The sequence below is a fragment of the Esox lucius genome, chromosome 8 (assembly GCF_011004845.1).
Source record: "Esox lucius isolate fEsoLuc1 chromosome 8, fEsoLuc1.pri, whole genome shotgun sequence".
NCBI lineage: Eukaryota > Metazoa > Chordata > Actinopteri > Esociformes > Esocidae > Esox > Esox lucius.
Window position 1 is genome coordinate 9,959,813 of NC_047576.1, and position 20,937 is coordinate 9,980,749.

Below are 20,937 nucleotides of genomic sequence, written 5' to 3' on the forward strand. Positions count from 1 at the left end.
GGAAATACTAATGCAGCTAGTCCATGAATTTGGTCATCCCCATTTGACCTGCAATTGGGATTGTTTCTAGAAAATGTCTGAGCGGAAATCCTCAAAAAGATAGTTTCCCCAGTAGGCTAGGAGGCCATTACCAACCTGTGCAACCTGGAGTACATTTTGGGTCTCTGACACAGATTGGGTTTCTGAGTAGGAGGTAGGACTTATATAAGCTTGGTCCAAGTCTGGGACGGAAAGCAGAAAATCTTTAATAGAATTTATTTAAGCTTTCAAAAAACGTTTCCAGTATATTAATGCTAGCTGCAGTAAGTTCAGCAGACAATCAGAAATAAATGATTTGCTGGATCAGCAAAGTATCTCAGTGGTTAGTCTAGCAGTAGTAGTTTAGAAATCCACTGGGATTACAATGTGAATCTTTGAGAGAAAAGGAGTGGCCTGAAATAGGTAGGTGACCATGTATTATCTTGCATATAGGAGCCAATGCTTGGCAAAGAGGTCTGAGTCTGAGCTTTCTTGTCTTTTGGGCATTTATTGTCAGACATGTCAGCTTAAAATGTATGTGCCATGATTTCAATAAAAGTATTTGCTCCAAACCTATGGGTAAATGAGACAAATCTGGAAGAAATACAGGAGCTTTTCTCGAGAACAGAGCAGCACAATCCTGTTCCTGGAGAGCTACCACCCTGTAGGTTTGCTCTCCAACCCTAATTTTGCACACCTGATTCTAATAATGAGCAGAATGAAAAGCTAAGTCAGGTTAGTCACATCTGGGGTTGGAGAAAACCTACCAGATGGTAGATCTACATGACTAAGACTGAGCAGCCATGCTCTAGAACAACTAAATAACATGTCATGCCATGCAAAGCGTAACATGAACAATTTGTGAAAAAAGACTGGCCTGCCTGTCTAAACGCAACCCGTGTATAAAACAATGTCAACTTCTAAATTCGGGAGTGAAAGCCCACAGATGAAGACAGTTGTTTTTCTAACAGCAAACCAACAAAAAGAGCTGTTGTTGAATGCAAAGCCTCAAAATCAGTTAGGTTGGCATCAGTCATGAACCTGACAGCATGACAACCTAACCGTTTCTCAAAGAAAGGGCAGAAGGGCAAGTCAATCATCTGACCAAAAACACTGATGACGAACACACACAATCGTGCTGTAGGCTGACAATAGTTCCTTTGTTGCAATTTGTATTGTAAGAGACCAACATTTATTGACGTACCCACCATGACTGTCAGTTTCTTTAACATTTGTCGGCTTAACAAATCGTAGCCATTGTTCGACAGTACACTTACTAATTTAGAGTAATCAAATTAGCAAACATAGGTTTGAAAATGAATTTGTACCACATGCGCTAGAGCTAATCAGAGTTTGTAAAGTGGGTGTCTAGAGAGTATTTTGTGTGCTTTAGGTTCTACGGATGTTTAAGTTAACAGACACGGAACGCTGGTTGAGGGCTTAACTTCCTGTATTTTCATATAACTATCAAGTACTAGACATAAAACAAACATCTGAGGGTAATACTCACATGACACAAAACAAGATACAGACCGAGAAAAAAAGGAGTACATCAGAAATCTGGATCACCGAGTAAAATCACCAAGGAATTTTGTAATGGCTTAAACTAAGGACTGGGCTAATACTTTTACCAGTTCTAATTTCTTTTTGTGGAAAGTAAATAAAATGTTTCAAAAAGAAATGTAGGCTGTCACTCTCTCAGATCATAGCTCACCCCCTTAGTTCTCAAGGCCAATTAACAAACTGAAATATCCATCTCAAAAGTCAGAAGAGACTGACATCTCAGAAAGAACTACGTTTGGTGCTTACGTAAAGCTTTCCCCATCTCTTCAATATTATTAATGTGGATACAGTGCAGCCTTGTATCTTCTGGGTCATGACAAGTCGCCATGACAAGTTCAGAGAGAATGGTCTTTCTTGCAAATGCTATCAGCAAAAAACATTCAACGTGTTATAAGCACCTGTTTATTTGCTAACCTTGACTGTGAGACTGCACGCATTGTGGCAAATGACCATAAACCACAAAATCATAGCTCTATTCCAAACACACACAAGTTCTGCCAACATGAGGAGCAAGGTAGGATATGGGGCATGAGACCAAACGTCAGCACATCCATACAGATTGTCTTACCTCCAGCACAGGCCCAGCCCCCAGGATAGTTCTCTCCACCCCACTGGCATAGCCCTTTTGGCTGAGGGCTGTTAGACAGTGGATAAGGAAGTTGGTGCTCTGTGTCTTCCCTGAGCCGCTCTCCCCAGAGATAACGATGCACTGGTTCACCCTCTTCCTCAGCATGGCGTAGTAGGCCACATCTGCGATGGCAAATATGTGCGGCTCCAGTTTCCCCAGCTGGTGGTTCTCGTACATCTTGACATACTTGGGATTGTAGATGGGGAGGAACTTAAAGGGGTTGATGGCGATGAGGATGGACCCGGCGTAGGTGTAGATCTTATTCTTACGAAAGCGATTGCGCAGGTTATTCAGGATGCTACTCTCATTGAGCTCTGGGAGGTTGCACAGGTCATCGAAGTCATCCTGGCGTGGGGGGAGGAAGCCTCTGGCCGCGAGCTCCTGGACCTCCTGCTCTTTGCTGACGGCAGGTAGGTGAACGTAGTGAATGCTGCCGTCACGGTTCCTCTCCTGGAGGAGAAAGTAGAAACCCTCGCTCTGGGGGTGCTGCTCCTGGGCTTTGCGGGGCCACAGCAGGACCCTCTGGACGGGAAGGTCCCCGGACTCCAACACCCACTCCTCCCCGCCGCACTCCTTCACCTCAGCCAGCACGTAGAGCCTCCGGGGGTCCAGCCCCAGGGCAGAGGTGGCGTCCTGGATGACAGAGGCGGCTGTGGCCTCCTTGTGCACCTTGAGGGTGCAGCATTGCGGGCAATCCGCTGAGAGGCGTGGGTATACAAACAGTTCGTAGGCCCGTCCATCTTGGCTAGCTGATCTGCCTTCGCCATCTTTGACACTCATTCTGGGACAGGCGGAGTTGCCTCACCATGCCGTCCACGCTGCCTGCTGCTTGCTCACCACCCGACGCCTGGGGAGCGGAGGAGGGTAAAGAATTAATGCCGTAGCAGAGCTTAGCTGCATGGAGCAGAGTGAAAGCAAACAAGGTGGCCCTAAATGTAAGCCACGTCTAATGCTAAAACTGTGTGATAAAATACCCTTTGGTGGAATGAAAGAGCATCTCGATTTAGCCTCGACCAATTATATTCAAAATAAATTACGGCAGGAGTTTTATAGAGCTGCCACTGAAAGTGTGTGTGTTCTATTCCATTAAATGGAGTTATGGCATGTCTGGAAAAATTGTGTTATAACTCAGTTTACGTTTGCGATGTAGCACATACAACTGCTGTATTTAGGTAACGTTTACGGATTGCACACAGGCAAGCCTATCAACCCATAATAACAATAATCAGTAATAACAACGAACCAGACAGTGTTCAAAAGGAATTTGCCAGACATTGTGTTAGGTTTTATAAGACAATAATGAATTAACAGCGTTGAGATAATTTCTTTGATTTATTGATTGAATAGTACCTGGGAGCCTGCATTGTCTGACACGTGTGAGATTTGTTTGAGATTTTGCTGCAGAACTGCATTTTGTTTCCGTGTGATTTGACTTGTCATATAATTTCAAATCATTTTATCAATAAACTAAATTCCATTATAACCTACCATGAGGTAGTTCCAGCTACAGCCTAAGCTAGGGTATAGTTTGCTCATTGAGATAGGTAGAAAACGGTAATCGCAAAAACGGTGTGCAATTCCCAAACTGCATTATAACGGAACATTTTTAAATTGTATAAACAACAGCAATTATATAACGGCAGGGATGCAGGGCAGCAGGTATGTTTGTTCTAATTCCTCCATGACAACTATAAGAGCTAACGGTGGGAATTGGCCATGTGAGTGAATACATCAGGCACTGTCCTTTGGTTAGCAATGTGTCTGTATCACGTCATTAAGATTGCACACCTAATTGCCACCAGATTGATGGAAGTAAACATGATGTCCTCTTGCCAGGTAGGTACTGGCAATACAGGCTGTGTTTGTCCTTCTAAACATCTAAAATTACATGCGCATTGACTGGGCTACTCAGAACATGTTTCTTTCCACACATCAACCCACGATTGAAGGAGCTGCTCAGTGCCTGGCCCAACAGGCAGTCAAGCCAGGATATTAGAGTGCATGATAAATAAATAGCCTCAGAATATGCACTCTGACATTCTCAAACTAAAGTTTTTGCATGTCTGTTTAGGGAAGTAGGCTATATGCTGTCAACATTTGCTTGTATATCCCATTACAAACACTTTTATAGGTATTTATTTCCGTAATCCTAACGGGACATTTGTGGCAAGTATAAAGGGAAAAGTCCCAACGTAACTTACTGAATTTGGAGGCTTGATTTGTTATTAATGCACAGCTACAAATAAAACAATAAAATAAAGGTTGTCTTAATTTACATCAACATCAAAAATCTACCAGGACAAACTTTCACTTGCTCATTTGGGCACTGATGAAAAAAGCACTGACTGTTCGTTTTACTTGCCCTGGGCAATTGAGCAACTGTTACTTTTAGCCTAAACACTAAATGAGGTTAAGCTATTTCAGAGTGTAGAGGTTTCCTTTTTGGGCACTGCATACTTGCACAGGTCTAAACAATTTGCCACAATGGAATTACACCGGTGTTTAAAAATGTTAACAAATGAGTCGGTTTTTAAACAGAAACTCCCAGACCATATGGAAATCTAGTTTGTTTTGCATTTTGACTGTATGAACTCCATAGCGGCACTTGTCTTGACCTGGTTTGAAAATGTGTCTAGAATCACATCACAAAGCCAGGCTGTTGAAAAGACGGGTTTAAGCAGGAGATTAGAATAGTCCTAAAACCTATTAAAGCAAACCAAGTACACTACCATTTGGGGAATTATAATTTGCTTGAACAAAATCATTAAATACCATACTTTTCGACATCATAGAACTATCAGTGCTGATTACTGTGACATGGCCAATTACATGAATAGGCCCACTAGTGGTAAAATCAGGTTCAACCATTTAATTGGGGGTGATGGATGCACACAAATCAGCAGAGATACAGGTTTGGATGGTTTTCATTTACGTTTTATAACTGACCTTAATGTTTCAGTGTGTTATTTTTGACTTTACCAGCAGTCTATATATGTGTCTTGTGCATAATGAGCTCAGACATGCATTCTCACGTGTGCAGGAAGCAGGGGACAGATAGGTCATTAGTTGATGCGGACACCCTATTTTTGCCTCAGGTAAGGAACTGATCTCTATATTTAGCTGCTGACTACAGACATGCTGTAAACAAACATTGACCATAGAAAGTTAGTGAACCAACTAAGCCATAGCCTTCTAATGAGCAAAATTACAAACCAAAACTATTTTTTTTTTTTATTTGGAAACATAATTTAGCCAATTCTAATAAGGTAAAAGGTGAATTCACCCATTTTTAGGTGTCCTTATTTTTCTTAATTTCTTTGATAATAGTTTATCATCAATATTACGTTTTTGCTGATCCATGACTTACAAAGGTTGATTACTAAATTGTTAATAAAACTGTAGCTTTGATGTAGTAGAAGAATGTTGAATAAGTGGCTAGACAAAGTGACAACCACAACCTGCTTATTAATAATGATAAACCCATGATACATTAAAAAGCATGTTATGTTTTAAAACACAGAAAACTAATTTCTCATTTTGTCACTGTCCCTAACACAAGGAATATATAAACACAAACAATGTTTACCGGTCTCCCCAGTTTTTCTGTTTTTTCAGCACCTAGAACCCCAACCTCTTCCAAATGTCCCATTAGTGAGAATGATCTGCATGTCATTCAGTTTTTTAGACATTGATTGCAAACAACCAACACCCAAGCATGCTTGGAAATGACATGGGAACGTAAAGATAACTGTGACTCATTTGTCAGTTTCACTACATCAGCAGTCACACGGCCTACTCTAAACATATTTCGCTAATTGTACAATTAACAGCACAGGTGAATGAACTCTTCCTTTAAGCATCGGCATCAAAGTAAACCGAAACACACACACGGACACAAACCCTTCACACACTGCATTTTCCCATTCATGCATGATTCAATTTCCTCCTTGGCAGGACTCCAGTCCTACATTACAGACCCCAAACATTAAATTAGCAGAAACAGTGGAGAAGCTGTTCAGGCTGTAGACTCAAGGATATCAGTGATTTCCTGAGAGAAGTGAAACTAATCACCTCAAGCATTCGGTATGCCTGTATGCTCGACCGCAATATAGCTAAAGAAAATAAAAGCATTATGATGAGGATTCCCATGATCAACACACAAACACAAAGTTGCATAACGCCCCCGACAGGAATACATGGTTTTGATACGTTATATGATAGGATGTCGGCAGGAAGTTACTGGCAGATGTCAAAAAGCCAACAAGCTGACAGCAGCAGACTGAGGTTACTGTGTGTAGAAGGGCATGAAGCTCGTCTGTCTATGAATGGATGAGACTGGCACGCGAGGGAGCAGCATGCCAAGAGTTTTTTGCTCATGGTCAACTCAAGAGAATTGCACGCATATTTAAGTAAGCCCCAGACATAACAGGACCTATTCCTACTTTTGAGTTATTTTACGTTACGGACCTCTTATCAAAGTTCAAGCAAGGTGGTGTCCCACTAACATTTTCATGAACTTTCCAATAAAGTTTGACACGTTTTAGTAACTAATATGCAAAGGTCACGGAGATTTCAATTTGGTTTACCTTGTTAAAAATGTGTGGTTACACGTATGTAGGTGTGTTTGTTACAAATTCTAGGTTCCAACCCTGCTAGGGTTTTTTCTTTGCCACTGCTATGCATCGTCTATGAGGTTGAAAAAAAAATGGCTTTATTTGACTCAACATTCAATGACAGAAATAGATTCATGCAGTTCAAGAAATTATGGATATATTTTGCCAATAAATTGCTTGTGAGGCAAATAGGAAGGTATCAAGGTGAACATGTGAGCCACTGTTTACTACCTCCAGCTATCATGTATTATGCACTATTTCAGTTTAAATTGGTTAACTAGCCATCTAGAAAGCTGAATCAATTCACTATCAAACTCATTCCATGTCATCCAGATTTCGCTTGTGTCAATCAAATAAATTGGCATAGATGAAATGGGCACCGTGTTCAGACTATTGTGGTATGTGCATTGTGACCAGGTTTTTTACTAGTGAGATGTGACAGCCAGGTGAAAAAGTAGAGAGGGGTTTGTCTATTTTTCCCTCAAAAAGTGTAGCTAATGTCTCTGGCTAGTTGACGTTCTTGCGTGCTGTTGATGAGTGCTACTCAGGGAGAGAGAGACAACCTGTTTATAGTTGTTTGATCCAGACGGTTATTAGATCCAAAATGGAGGGCGCACACAATACTTACATATTCACATTAAAACATTCAGGAGAATTTTTGTGGCTATGACTAACACGTTTGACATGATTGTCTACATTCTTGCTTCTCATACTACCTGCACGCCCAAATCATAAAGTCCCACTCTGATTGGTTCTGGCGAGCGAGACTGCGCAGGGCTCAGGACTGACACGTTTATATTGAGGAGCCCCCGCAAAGGTAGATTCATCATTATGGTTTGTTGAAATTGAAAACGTTTCTGAATTACCTTTTTTTTTTTTTTTTTTTTACAGTGCAAACTAATAGGACAAACTCCTTTAGACTCGGGTGGGTCCAAGCGAGCTGGTAGACCTGGAGGAGCAGCACTTTCTATCGCTCACACGGATCAGAGAGAACCACTGTCAGGCCCATTTAAACTGAAAGAGAAAAGCTTCTGCAACCAAGACCAGCGGGGTCTGGGCTGAAGACCTGAAAACATTCAGTGACCAAAATATGTTAAAACAGAAAAATTTGGACAGACACTATTCATGGCACTGTATCTGACTAACTAATACTGGAGTTTAAACCAAAAGCAACAGATGAGTACTGCCAAATAGATCATCTTAACTAGGCACTGGTTGCTTTGCTGTATGTAAAAACCTAGAGAGAGACAGAGAAATAAATTAATGTTAAGTAAAAACACCGAAATCCCAGCAATACTTTATCACTGTTGGCATCAGGCTATAGTTCGATTATTCTTAATGGGAAAAAAAGCCCAAAGCCCAGTCTCACTTTCAAACAAAAAAATATAGTGAAATGAAAGTAGGCCACGTTCTCTATATGAAGCGCTACTAAACAGAACAGCAACCAAGTAGAGAGACTGTGGTCAGAGAACTGCATCAATAGTAAGTCCAAACTCTGGAATCATTTAGGTCTCATTTCAGTAGGGAAAGAGCTACAAAACAGCCGTCAGTGATTCGATTGACCACAGCCCCAGAAATCCAGCCCATAAAATACCATGGCATGCACAAAATACAGAGACCACAAAAAACTGAATTATCATTATTCTCCGTTATAAGCTGGTCTGGTTCAAATCTGTCAGTTTAACTCTTTCCACTGATACACACACACCGGCTTCAAAGCAAAGAGAAACAAATTTGTGCAAGGGGTCTCCGACCATAATCAAGATTACTACAAATGCTTTGGCTCATCTCAGAACATTCTGAAACTATGGAGGAACACAGACTTCTAGAATGTATCCATTGGGGGGTAGGCATGTTTTAGCTGCATATGGAAGACTGTTGTGACACCTTTGTTCCATTATGTCTTCTGTAAGTGCATGGGCCATTGAGGCTGTCACTATTTTCAAGTAGTGCATTTTCTTCTTCTACTACCACTTCTATGATGGTAAACAAACTGAAAGAGCACACACTGCCAACAAGGGCTAGGCAATGTCTGATTTACACATCGTCTGAACTACCTGTCCAACATTGTCGACATAATCTTTTAATCGATGGTTATCCATAGCCTGCTCCTTACATTAAAAAAATACCTGAAACAAAACATTTACCACTTAGAAATGTTGTCCTGAGTGCAGAACTCCGCTCTCGCTCTTTTCAACAATCTTAATTGTTCTCTAGCATTACCCCACTGTAATGCTAGCTACTTCCCTTAATGTACTGCAGACAATAGTTCTGTATTTACATTATTGCTCATGTATTTAAAATGTATTTCAGCAAATTAACCAAACAATTTGTGGCCAACCATTTCAATGACGAGAAAGCTATAGCTGCCTGCCTGTGCACAAGCTAGCTAGTAGTGTAATAGCTTAAGATGATGCGCACTGTCATATCATGCTAGCCATTACTAACGTGAAGTTTATTTGCATCAAAAATTTCAATAAATCAATCGAATTGTCATTGCTTGTTATCTAGATAAACTGTCTTCACATTAGATGCCTTGTTTCTTTTAGGGTTGTGAATAAATGGCTTCAAACAACCAATCATCTTTTCTTACATCATTAGTCGCAAACTCTGTTTTTATTTATGCTAATTTATTTTGTAGTTGGCTTCTGCTTTGATTCTCATTGTAATAAAAGTAGCATGGCAATATTTTGTCAACTTGGTACTGTTTGTGTTCCAATAACATATGAATGCACCAACAAGTTAAGTTTGGAGCAAAAGTTTTGTCTCAAGTGGTTATTTTTAACTTTAATTTATTCACATCCTATTCTGTAATGTAAGGAGGCAATGAGAAGTAATGCTTCCCCATAGTTGTCTAGAGAGGTTAATGACCTGATTTCAGTTTAGAAATCAAACCCGTGTTTTAATTTTGAACTTTTATGACTCAATGTTTTATGTTGATGATCAAACAGAAAGAAATTACAAAAAGAAAAGGTGCAAGAAATGGTGTGTGTGTGTGTGTGTGTGTGTGTGTGTGTGTGTGTGTGTGTGAGAGAGAAGTACACTCTCAGTCCTCTATTATATCCTGCTACCAACATTGTCTTAAAAAAAAGTTGTGTGAGTCAATGTAAGTAAATTTCAATCATATTTTTTTTACACCACTAATGGCCAATTGAGTTTTATTTATTAAACTTTTCAGACTACGTGTGTCACAATACCAGAACTTTTGTAGTCGATAGCAACACCGGTGAGATTCCACGATTCTCGATACCCAATTCGATACCACGGTAAGAATCTAAATAATAAATCCCGTGTAATTCAACATATACTACTTTAATAATAACATTTAAACATTACAAAAAAAACAGTGGCATGTACAGTACTGTGCTTAAAATACAATAAACTGAGCCCCACCCCCCCAAACTAAAATCCTAAAAACGCCCTTGTTTGACCCACTTGAGCTGCCGCCGGCAATGTGATTGACCTGGAGGGCACAAACCTCGACGTTGGCTGGCAGTGGGAAGTAACTCAGACTCAGTACAGAGTAAGAGAATGAAGTCAATTTGACATGAGCAGTATCGCTTGGAGCTATTAGCATATTAAGCAAGCACCTTTTTTGGAGCTCCGCTCAAGCAATAAATTTTTTGTAACTGGGTTCCACCTGTTTGATCCACCTTTTTTAGACTTGATTAAGGATGAGGCTGCAAATAACTATATTGACAATCGATTAATCTGTCGATTAGAGCTATGATTAATTGGATAGAAAAAGTACATCAATTCCAGAATGAAATGCAAGTATTTCATTTAAAATACATACATTTAAAATAATAAAGTTTTCAGTGTTTTTCTTGTGCTTTTACAATGCCTTCACTAAAACAACTGTAGGCAGTATTTATAAAGCAAATAGAAACATGCAAAAACAAATGTGTCATCATATCATTTATTTTAAACTTATTATCTAAAAGGAAATACAATTTCAAACCTTTTTCCTAATCCATTATCCACGATGTGTTGTTTTATTGTTATTTAATTAGTGAAATCTGTATCTGTACTGTCTGAAAATTAGCAATGTAAACAAGGCAAGTTTTTCGAAGAAAATACACTCACCTAAAGGATTATTAGGAACACCTGTTCAATTTCTCATTAATGCAATTATCTAATCAACCAATCACATGGCAGTTGCTTCAAAGCATTTAGGGGTGTGGTCTTGGTCAAGACAATCTCCTGAACGCCAAACTGAATGTCAGAATGGGAAAGAAAGCTGATTTAAGCAATTTTGAGCGTGGCTGTTGGTGCCAGACTGGCCGGTCTGAGTATTTCACAATCTGCTCAGTTACTGGGATTTCCACGCACAACCATTTCTAGGGTTTACAAAGAATGGTGTGAAAAGGGAAAAACATCCAGTATGCAGTCCTGTGGGCGAAAATGCCTTGTTGATGCTAGAGGTCAGAGGAGAATGGGCCGACTGATTCAAGCTGACAGAAGAGCAACTTTGACTGAAATAACCACTTGTTACAACCGAGGTATGCAGCAAAGCATTTGTGAAGCCACAACACGCACAACCTTGAGGCGGATGGGCTACAACAGCAGAAGACCCCACTGGGTAACACTCAACTCCACTACAAATAGGAAAAAGAGGCTACAATTTGCTCGAGCTCACCAAAATTAGACAGTTGAAGACTGGAAGAATTTTGCCTGGTCTGATGAGTCTCGATTTCTGTTGGGACATTCAGATGGTAGTCAGAATTTGGCGTAAACAGAATGAGAACATGGATCCATCATGCCTTGTTACCACTGTGCAGGCTGGTGGTGGTGGTGTAATGGTGTGGTGGATGTTTTCTTGGCACACTTTAGGCCCCTTAGTGCCAATTTGGCATCATTTAAATGCCACAGCTTACCTGAGCATTGTTTCTGACCATGTCCATCCCTTTATGACCACCATGTACCCATCCTCTGATGGCTACTTCCAGCAGGATAACGCACCATGTCACAAAGCTCGAATCATTTCAAATTGGTTTCTTGAACATGACAATGAGTTCACTGTACTGAAATGGCCCCCACAGTCACCAGATCTCAACCCAATAGAGCATCTTTGGGATGTGGTGGAACGGGAGCTTCGTGCCCTGGATGTGCATCCCACAAATCTCCATCAACTGCAAGATGCTATCCTATCAATATGGGCCAACTTGTTGAATCATTGCCACGTAGAATTAAGGCAGTTCTGAAGGCGAAAGGGGGTCAAACACAGTATTAGTATGGTGTTCCTAATAATCCTTTAGGTGAGTGTACATTTCCCATTACTTGGAAATTTGCTGTAATCCCATCCACCGTAACAACTGCCATGTGACAACATTCCAACGAGCTCCATACTCAACACAGAGTAACAGCACTCAGTTACACTTAACAGAATTAAAATGACATCACAATGAAAGATATAAATGCAGAAATGCCATAACTGCTTCACTGGAAACAAGAAAGTGAGTTCCAAATATGTTTCTGGAAAGACCAATACGGAGAAAGACTTGAAAATCAGGAAACACTACATACACAGACTTTCATCAACACAACTGATCCCACTTGGCAAGTAGAGATAGGAAAATAGTGCCTAGAGCAATTCGCCTGACATGGGGGAGGAGGGTAGAGTTGTAGGAAATTAGCAAAAAATGTAAAATTTATATATAAAGAAAACACTCCTGTGGCTAAAAGAGTAAACTAACATAACACTTCCCATATTTTCTGTCGTTCAGAATACACACTTTTAAACTGCAAACAAACAAAAAACTATCTAAAGTCACATATACTGTATATGGTCTAACACAGCGGACTGCTTCCAAATCACAAGCATGACGCACGTCAGGTTTCTGCAAAATACAGAGCCAGTCAGAGCTGAGCAACCACTAGGTGACTGTCAGGAAGTGATGAGTCATTACTGAGACACTTTTACAGACAAATGAAGGCGTTTGGCAATGTATTAGCCAAGCGGCAACTTCATCAGTCTCAGAGGATAAATATCTGCTTGCAGAATACATTTCCTTTGGGGGAAGAGGAGACAAGGGCCATTGAGGCATCCATCAGCCAACCTGATGAGGAAGAGCAGCAGAACTGGCCCAGGGCCAAACACATTGTCCCTCCCTGCACAAAGAGAAGGACCAGCAGTGGTAAATCAGCCAGAGGTCCTTTTATAGAGTGCAAACGCAATCAAAGACGGCCTGAAGGAAAGAAAGGCTCCCACTGGAGCATTTGCCTGAAACAGTAACACTGTCTTTGTTTGAGGAACCCCTCAATCGAAGACTGAAATCTTCTAGCAGACAGCCAGAAGAGAGAGAAACTCAGGGGCCAGCAGAATCAGAACAAGGCAGGCAGCCCTTTAGCCAACCAACACCACTCAACTCCCTAAGCCAGACCAGCCATGAACAATAAAACATGAGCTCAATAGCATCTGCTTCTTCTTTCTTCAGAAAAAAGTAAAGAGGAAAATACAGACATCCCCAACTGCATTTCATTTGTAGATTTTGTGAAATATTCTATAAAAGGTTGACAGACAACGACAGAAAAAGAAAGAACAAAGAGGCAACAAGCCAGCCAGACATCTGTTCAATAAGCTTTGGAAAAGATCAGAACCAAATGGAACGGTACTAACGATGGGGTGACAGTGACTACGGTGGGACTTGACTGCACTGCATTGATTAGGCCTGAGCACTGAAACACATTCACATTTCATCAATAGATATAGCCATAGCCAGCTGCCAACACCACTTTAAAAACCCTTGAAGGCAAGGCATTAGGGTGTACAAAACTAGATTATGACCCCAGGAAGAGTGTGCACACTATAGAACCTTTCCCTCAGTTTCCAAGGGAAAGCAACACCAATTTTAGCTGGGCTCTATAAAACCCTCCTTTGTGTAATTTACCCAGCGGGTCGGTAATACGAGAGGGCTTGCTACAACTCCCCAGCGCAAGCCTTACATGTGCCGCTGCTCTAGTAACGCAGTCCAGATGCCTGGTTAGTCTCACCTGCACAGGTCGTCAGCACCAGGAGAAGAAGAGAGAGTGAAGAATGACAATGAGATGAAGGCAATCGTAGCCTTGGCTTTCACTAATCTTTTTTCCTGCTTGACTTAATCCAGAGTGTATAAAAAAAACAGAAAAGGAACCAGGCAAGCCTGGTTCAGTCGGTCCACGATTAAAAGGGGATGAACGTTGTTGTCCCTGGCTGGATTTGATCCGCGGTTTTCGATGTAGCAAGACTGTGTCTTTAACCATTACGCTATTTAAACAGCGGGTAGTGTGGACGTGATTAGTGTCTACTGCTGTTCAAAGGCAGAAGGCCATTACTTCAGTTCGAAAATGAGTTGTCATTTTTGGAACATGAAAGATCTGCTTTATCATGTGGATAAACATCTTGAGTACATTTTGTTGCTATTTTGAGAAAAGTGTGTCATCTTTGCCATAATTTCCAAAAGCCCTAGAGAATTCAAGGCGAAACCCATAACATCAGTTACGGTTCTTTGTCTTTGTCTCGCTGCCCTCCAGAATGCTCAAATAGCTGAGCATCAAAAAGTGAAGTTACTGTTTACCGCGCTGGAGTTACGGTGTTAGGCCTCTTTATGTATTAATATCTGTCATGAAAGCATTTCTGACACACAGTAGATTGAATAAAGTGTAAAGCAAATAGTTTTGCAGTGGTGGTTTTTACAAACCTTTACATCTAGCTTTTAAGAATGGTCCACTTCTCGCGAGGGAAATTGTTGGTGGAGATTCCCACAAGGTGATGTTCGGGGACGTTCCCACAAGACCACAATGCTTGCTGGTACACAGACTCTGTATAGGTTCCAAATGGAACTTTTATCCCAGCCTTTACATTTTTGCTGAAATAACGTGGGCTACGGAACGTTTATTAACTAAACTAAAGTGTACTCTTGTACAAAGATTACTGCAGATGATGGTCCATACAATAACAGTTGAACAGCTAGCCACTACGCTATGTGAACTATGCTATGTAAATCGAAATCAAAAGCAATACGTTTGTTGTCGGTGCAGTTCGTCGATCACAATATAACTACAAACAGTTGTGATTCAGGCTTACAATAACGTAGCTACTGAGCTTGTAGGCAGTGAAGTTTTAGTCTAGTTATAGGGTAAATATAATGAAAACAATAACTCCAATCACTCCATGGCCGGTTGGTTTCTATGTGACAGTAAGCGTCTCTAACCACTACGCAGTTTAACAATGGTAGTCAGTAAGTCAGTCAGAGACATTCGCTCTTCTTAGTCAGCTCTGCTTACGCAGTCCGGCAAAGAAATACGAAATGCATAATTTGTGGGTGTGTATATGTATATTTTTATTCTATATTTTTTTATTTTAAAGAGTTGAATAATTTCATTTCACATAGACTATTTTATATTGTATCCTAAAATGCATTAAAAAGATTTGGGATTGAATCAAAACCCAATGGTCTTACAGCTGAAATTCTCTCCTATCTGTCCACACTGTCTGTCTATGGTAACAACTGTTTTGGATTTCATTAACCGCACAAAGAAGGCTGCATGAGGATTCTAAGTAAATCACATGCAAACTTTAGAGACCTGCATGCATGACAGCAAATGAGCCTCCCGGCAGAGAACTCTTTCATCCAGAAATCAGTTAATGTGGATATGGATGGCTGTCGTGAAGGAAAATCTGCCCCAAATGAGGCTCCATGGCTCGGCCATCATGCGGGGCTGTAATGGACCACCATTCCTGATGAGTCCTGATGCTTTCTGCCCCAGATAACTGCTCAGAGCCAGGGCAACGGAGAGAATGTGTGGCTCTGGACGACACCAATTCCATCATCAAGCGTGCCGACGACACAACGGCCAAGGCTGGTTAGACAACCTCTCAAAATCAGCGAAACAGAGCAGATGATTACAGACATTAGGAAGACAAGCAAAAATGCCCCGATCCACATGAGACGGGGCTGCAGTCAGGAGAGTAAACGGTGTTGTGCGGGATATGTGGACATCTAGGGGCAATATCACTGATGCTGTTAACAGCAACCCCACTGCTGAACCCCTCTATCATAGCCACTGTATGCATCGATTCCTCATCTGGCCATGTGTGCAACAAACACTTACGCCAAGCTTTTTCACACATACATTTTGATGCACGCGATAAATCCATCCAGCGCCTTGCACAACACACAACGAACTAAAGCTGCCTCTGCAAGGCAACGCTGGAACACAGTTGTATGGCACAATTGCGGTACAATGGGGAAAAAAACTTCATAATAAATACAAAATAAATGTTATAATCTTTGCCCACTGCCACTGTGGAAAATCTGTATTTTTCCCCAAACGGGAGACCTGAATGATACGGGAGGATCCACTCCTCAAGCTCAGGATTGTCGTTTGTGTTCGCCATATTTATTTACGAGGCTGCTAGGCTACTTCAGTTCCAAGATCCATCACCAGGGGGAAAAACACAAAAGTAACGTGTGTAGTCAAAGCTAGACTACATTATTTCAGATCATAACACGTCCTGAACCGAACGTCTTGAACCAAACGGTACGGATGTGTATCGTTACACCCCTAATTACCGGGGCTGTGTTTCCGTTAGGGTTGCACAATATTGGAAATAACTTACATTGCGATATTTAGTTTTTCTGCGATATGAAAAAAATCACCTTAAATGATAGAACAAATTGGTTGTGTTGTGGCAACAATAGCAAGGCACTCTTGACAAAATACCTGTTTTTGGTCAACATCATCCGGTCCTGCCTTGACGATGCATTTCTTTTTGCAACCAAATTCTCAATTTCGGTCATTTTTGCCTGTTCCTCACTCACCATTTCGTCACGTGCAAGCAGAGCCTGCATGTCAACTAAGTGCAGCAACAAACAGTGTTTAAAATAATAATAATAATAATAATAATAATAATAATAATAATAATAATAATAATAATAATTATTATTATTATTATTATTATTATTATTAACTGTGTATCCAATAACCCATAAATCAGAGTAAATAACCTTATAATGCGGGTTTCCCATTAGAAAAAAAATCTATATTGTAGACTGATATATGTTTACCTTACTAAATCGCTTCAAACTCAACCAAAAAAATAGTTTCAAACTCAACCAAAACATGCCAGATAAAAACCTGAAGGCTTATCACAGACCATTCACACCCTCGCCATGCACAGGAGACAGGGCTTGGAGACAACCAGACTGCTGACACTTGACCGGTCTGTCCAGCAAGGCTGACTCTGCTCAACTGAGCGCACACACACCAAGTAAATAGTTATGTAAATTATTAGTACATATACTGTGTTACTATTATAGTAGTAATATAAATAATAATAATAATAATAATAATAAATGTAAACAGTGCTGGGCAGAGCTCTAAAAAAAAGTGGGCCGTAAACATCAGAAATACATGATCATTAATAAAATAAAAAGGAAAAATGCTTTCTTATATTATGCTAATTGATACCTTGTAATAAATCATTTTCAGTAACTAGGCAAGCTTAAGAAAGGAAACGCAGTGGAAAACCCAAAAAGCTGTCAGTATCTGATGAACAACACTCAAAAGGTCACTTCCTTGAGGAATACAAGAAAATCCAGTGCTTGCTCAGCATCTGGCAGAGTCACCTGGCACCAAATTACATTTTTCGACCGTGAGAAGAAGTCTTACAAGAAGTCGCCATCTTTCATGGATGGACACAAATATTATTTTTCAGCATGATAATGACCCTAAAGACAATTAAGACCTGAAACAGAAGTCTGTAGATGGAAGTCATTATTAGACTGCCCACCCCAGGGGCCCAACCTAAATATGTGTGGATCACTTGAACAGGAAAAAGAACAAGAAGCAGCTAAATTCGAAAGAGAAGTTATGACAAATCCTCCAAGAAGCGTGGAAATACCACAGACCTACTTGGAAAGTGAACTGCTTCAGTTACGCACGGCTACACAAAATACTGACTGGTTCAAATAAGATGCTTTTGTTACTTTTCATTGTCATAATGTTTCTGTGTTTACTTAGCCTAAATGTTATGCAGTACAGCTCAGATAAATGGCTTCATACAATTTTCTCAGGTGACCTGAGAATTTTGCAAAGTATTCTAAATTATTTTAGCACATTTCAAATTTACTTTTTGGCACTGGTGAGCAAAACTTAAAAAAAGAAAAACAGGAAGTAAACCTGTAGTGGTGTATTTTCCTTTGTTGATGCTGTGCATACAACCATTAAAAAATGATCTAAAGATGCGCAAAGTGTACTTATTCTGATAATGTCAGTTACATGGCTGTGTTCAAAAGAGATGATATACTAGCATTCTATTTGCAGCATTCATTGTACACCTTGGGTAATGTTGTATGCCCATCCCTTCGGTAGAAGCCTGAACATAGAGAACACTACCGTTCGCCTCAAGACACGGGGCAAGGAGGTGGTGTGGGTGGAGCAGCTGTGCCCGTCTAGGGGCAGAAACCAGGAAGAGGCAAAGGGGAAGTTGATGTAAGGAGGCAGACAGAAGGGATATTGTGCAGGAGTTCTCATGTGGGCCACACTCTAAAAACAAGTCCCAAACACATGACTCCATTGTGGCACCAGAATAAACGGTTCTGCTGCACGGAGTCCAGGCTTCGTTAAGCCCTTCCACGCTCCCCCTCCTCTTGGGAGACAATGCACTGGGGACGGGAGCTTAAGGTCATGCATTAAACTCTGACCACACCCCATCACATTAAACCAGGTGATCAACTCGGATTGCCATAAAAGACAGGGAAATATTAGAGCTTGCTGATATGAGGAGCGTGTCTCTCAGATGGAGGTTTTACAGTGATTATAGTGCAGCAGTCTACCATGTTTGGTTGCCCTGGTAATTTCACGTACCAAGACTCAGTATAACTATTCCAGCCGACAGTCGGCTGTCTCTTCACTGACCCAATATGACCTGAATGGCTTTTGGACATTGTTAACGTGACTGAGGTCTGGCTGTTTTATCTAAACTTAATGATAAACCACAACCCTGCCCATGTCCATAACCACACAGGCTCGGTCGAATTGTCTAGGCCTGTACGTAGCTAGAACTGACAAATGGACCCTCAAATATCTGTTACATTACTATAACGCCTGAATTATTCCTCTCAAGTGAGGGCTTAACTTATTACACATGGAGACATTCAGCCATGAACAGAATGAGACATGAAAGATAGAAATAGACCAAAAGCAAACAACGAGGTGAAGCCAGCCAAAACGCCAAGGTCTTGTGTGTTTTCCCCCCAGTCACTCATCACAGCCGTTGAGGTATTCCTCAGTCCGCAGCCAGACAGAGCCTGGGACTCACACGGAGTACAGTCGAGTTTCACTGGCTGCCGTTCGTACTGCTGTTGGACACGCCGTCACAGTTAATGGGAATCGTTCGTCGCTGCTATTGCCCTGACTGACACGATTTTGAGGGGGTTTTCAAAATATCTCCTGCTTTTCTCCTGACCCAGGTGCTGTTAAAGTTTAAGGTGTGACAGTGACTAGGAGCTCTAGTATGAATCAGGGTTTGTTAACTGGGCCTTAGAGTCCAGAAGAAAAGTCCCAAACAAATATTTGTCAGGTGGATCAGTGAAGGAACTCACTTCACAGATGTATGGCTTCTCAAATAGTAGGTCAACTACAGACTACGTCAAGATTCATTTGAGTGTATTTCTGCCATGATACAGGATGCATGAGATGATTCCCCTATCTACAGGGATATCATCTGACTAATGTAATTTCGGGAGTCACAGGCTTAATCACGCCACCCCTAAGCTTTGCACGATGGGAGTGAACTCTGAGATCTATGCTCAGCCCTCTATCAGGGTGATTGCGGTTGGTTGGTGTCCCTTTGGTCTGGTGCTTGGCAAAATGGGTGGAGTCATTTCCTGCCTGGTTGGCTCTGTCTGTGGTTATCTTCGGATGGGGCCAGTGTCTCCTGACCTTCCGTGTCTCAGTCCCAATTGTTTATGTTGCATGAGTTTATGTGAAGGGGGACAAGGATCAGTCTGAATTATATGCAGAGGTATCTTTTTGGATCCAGGAAACGCACTCTTTTTCTGGTGTCCTGTTGAACCTTAGGAGGACATGAGCCTATGGACCACACCTCAGGACTACTTGGCATGACAACTTGAAACTGTATTTGTTTAATGTCCTCCTGGTTGTGTGGCAGATCTAGATGCTGCCTGATGATTCTTGCCATAACTGCACACAGCCCGCCTGGACATCTCTGTCCTTATCCACCTGGTTGTACAGCTGATTCTGCCTGAAGAATATAGACACAGCCCACCTGTATTTATGGATGAACTTGTCATCCAAACATGGAAAAACTTTGATGTGGCCCAAAGGGTCATTTACTCTTATCATCGTCACTTGGCACCGTCAGAAAAGGACGGGCCAACCTCTAAGTCTGGCTCCTCTCTAAGTTTCTTCCTAAATTCTGAACATACAAGGGAGTTCTTCCTAGTCACAGTGCATAAATGTGTTGTAGCTTGTTCTCTGGCGTTTCTGTCTGGGTATTAGTAGAAGCATTACGTGACAACTCTTGAAGTTTGTATGGCTATCCTCATGGGTAGCAGAAAATAGAAATTGCAAGCTCCCTTGCCCTAATCTTAACCCTAAACCTAACCATAACCTTAACCCTTAGCTTAACCCCAACCTCAATAAAGTAACATTTATGCCTAAACTTTACATAGATGAAATGCCTAACCTTAACCCTAAACTTAACCAACAACGCCTGGACCTTAAAGAAACCCCAATTCTTACTCTAAAATGAATTATAAGTCTGACCTTAAACCTAAATCCTGAGCCGGAGACTGACTTTTTGCCTTATGGGGACCCCATGAGTAAAAAAAATTCAGGTTTTACTATACTCATGGGGACATTTGGTCCCCATGAGAATAGTTAGACCTAAAACACACACCTTCCTGAAAGAGCTAACTCAGGGACCAGTAATGCTGTCCCCAAGAGCTGTTCAACAACCTGGAGCAAATCTGCCTATAGGAATGGGCCAAAATCCCTCTGACACCATGTGCAAACAAGTACATAATTACCAAATAGACCAAAAGCTATTACAGCAGTATGAGGTGGCTTTATGAAATATTATTGTATGAGGGTTGAATACACAGGCAA

The 20,937-nt window shown here is 41.1% G+C and overlaps 1 protein-coding gene across 1 annotated transcript in view; it reads right to left on the reverse strand.

Annotated features, from left to right (window-relative positions):
* Nucleotides 1–20,937, reverse strand: part of LOC105011442 (unconventional myosin-IXb) — a 65,033-nt gene that overhangs the window by 39,625 nt on the left and 4,471 nt on the right. Inside the window, exon 2 of the mRNA XM_010871454.5 lies at nucleotides 2,150–3,056. Within this exon, the coding sequence (XP_010869756.3) occupies nucleotides 2,150–2,989 (840 nt within the window). The 5' untranslated portion in view covers nucleotides 2,990–3,056. The remainder of the gene's footprint in view (nucleotides 1–2,149; nucleotides 3,057–20,937) is intronic.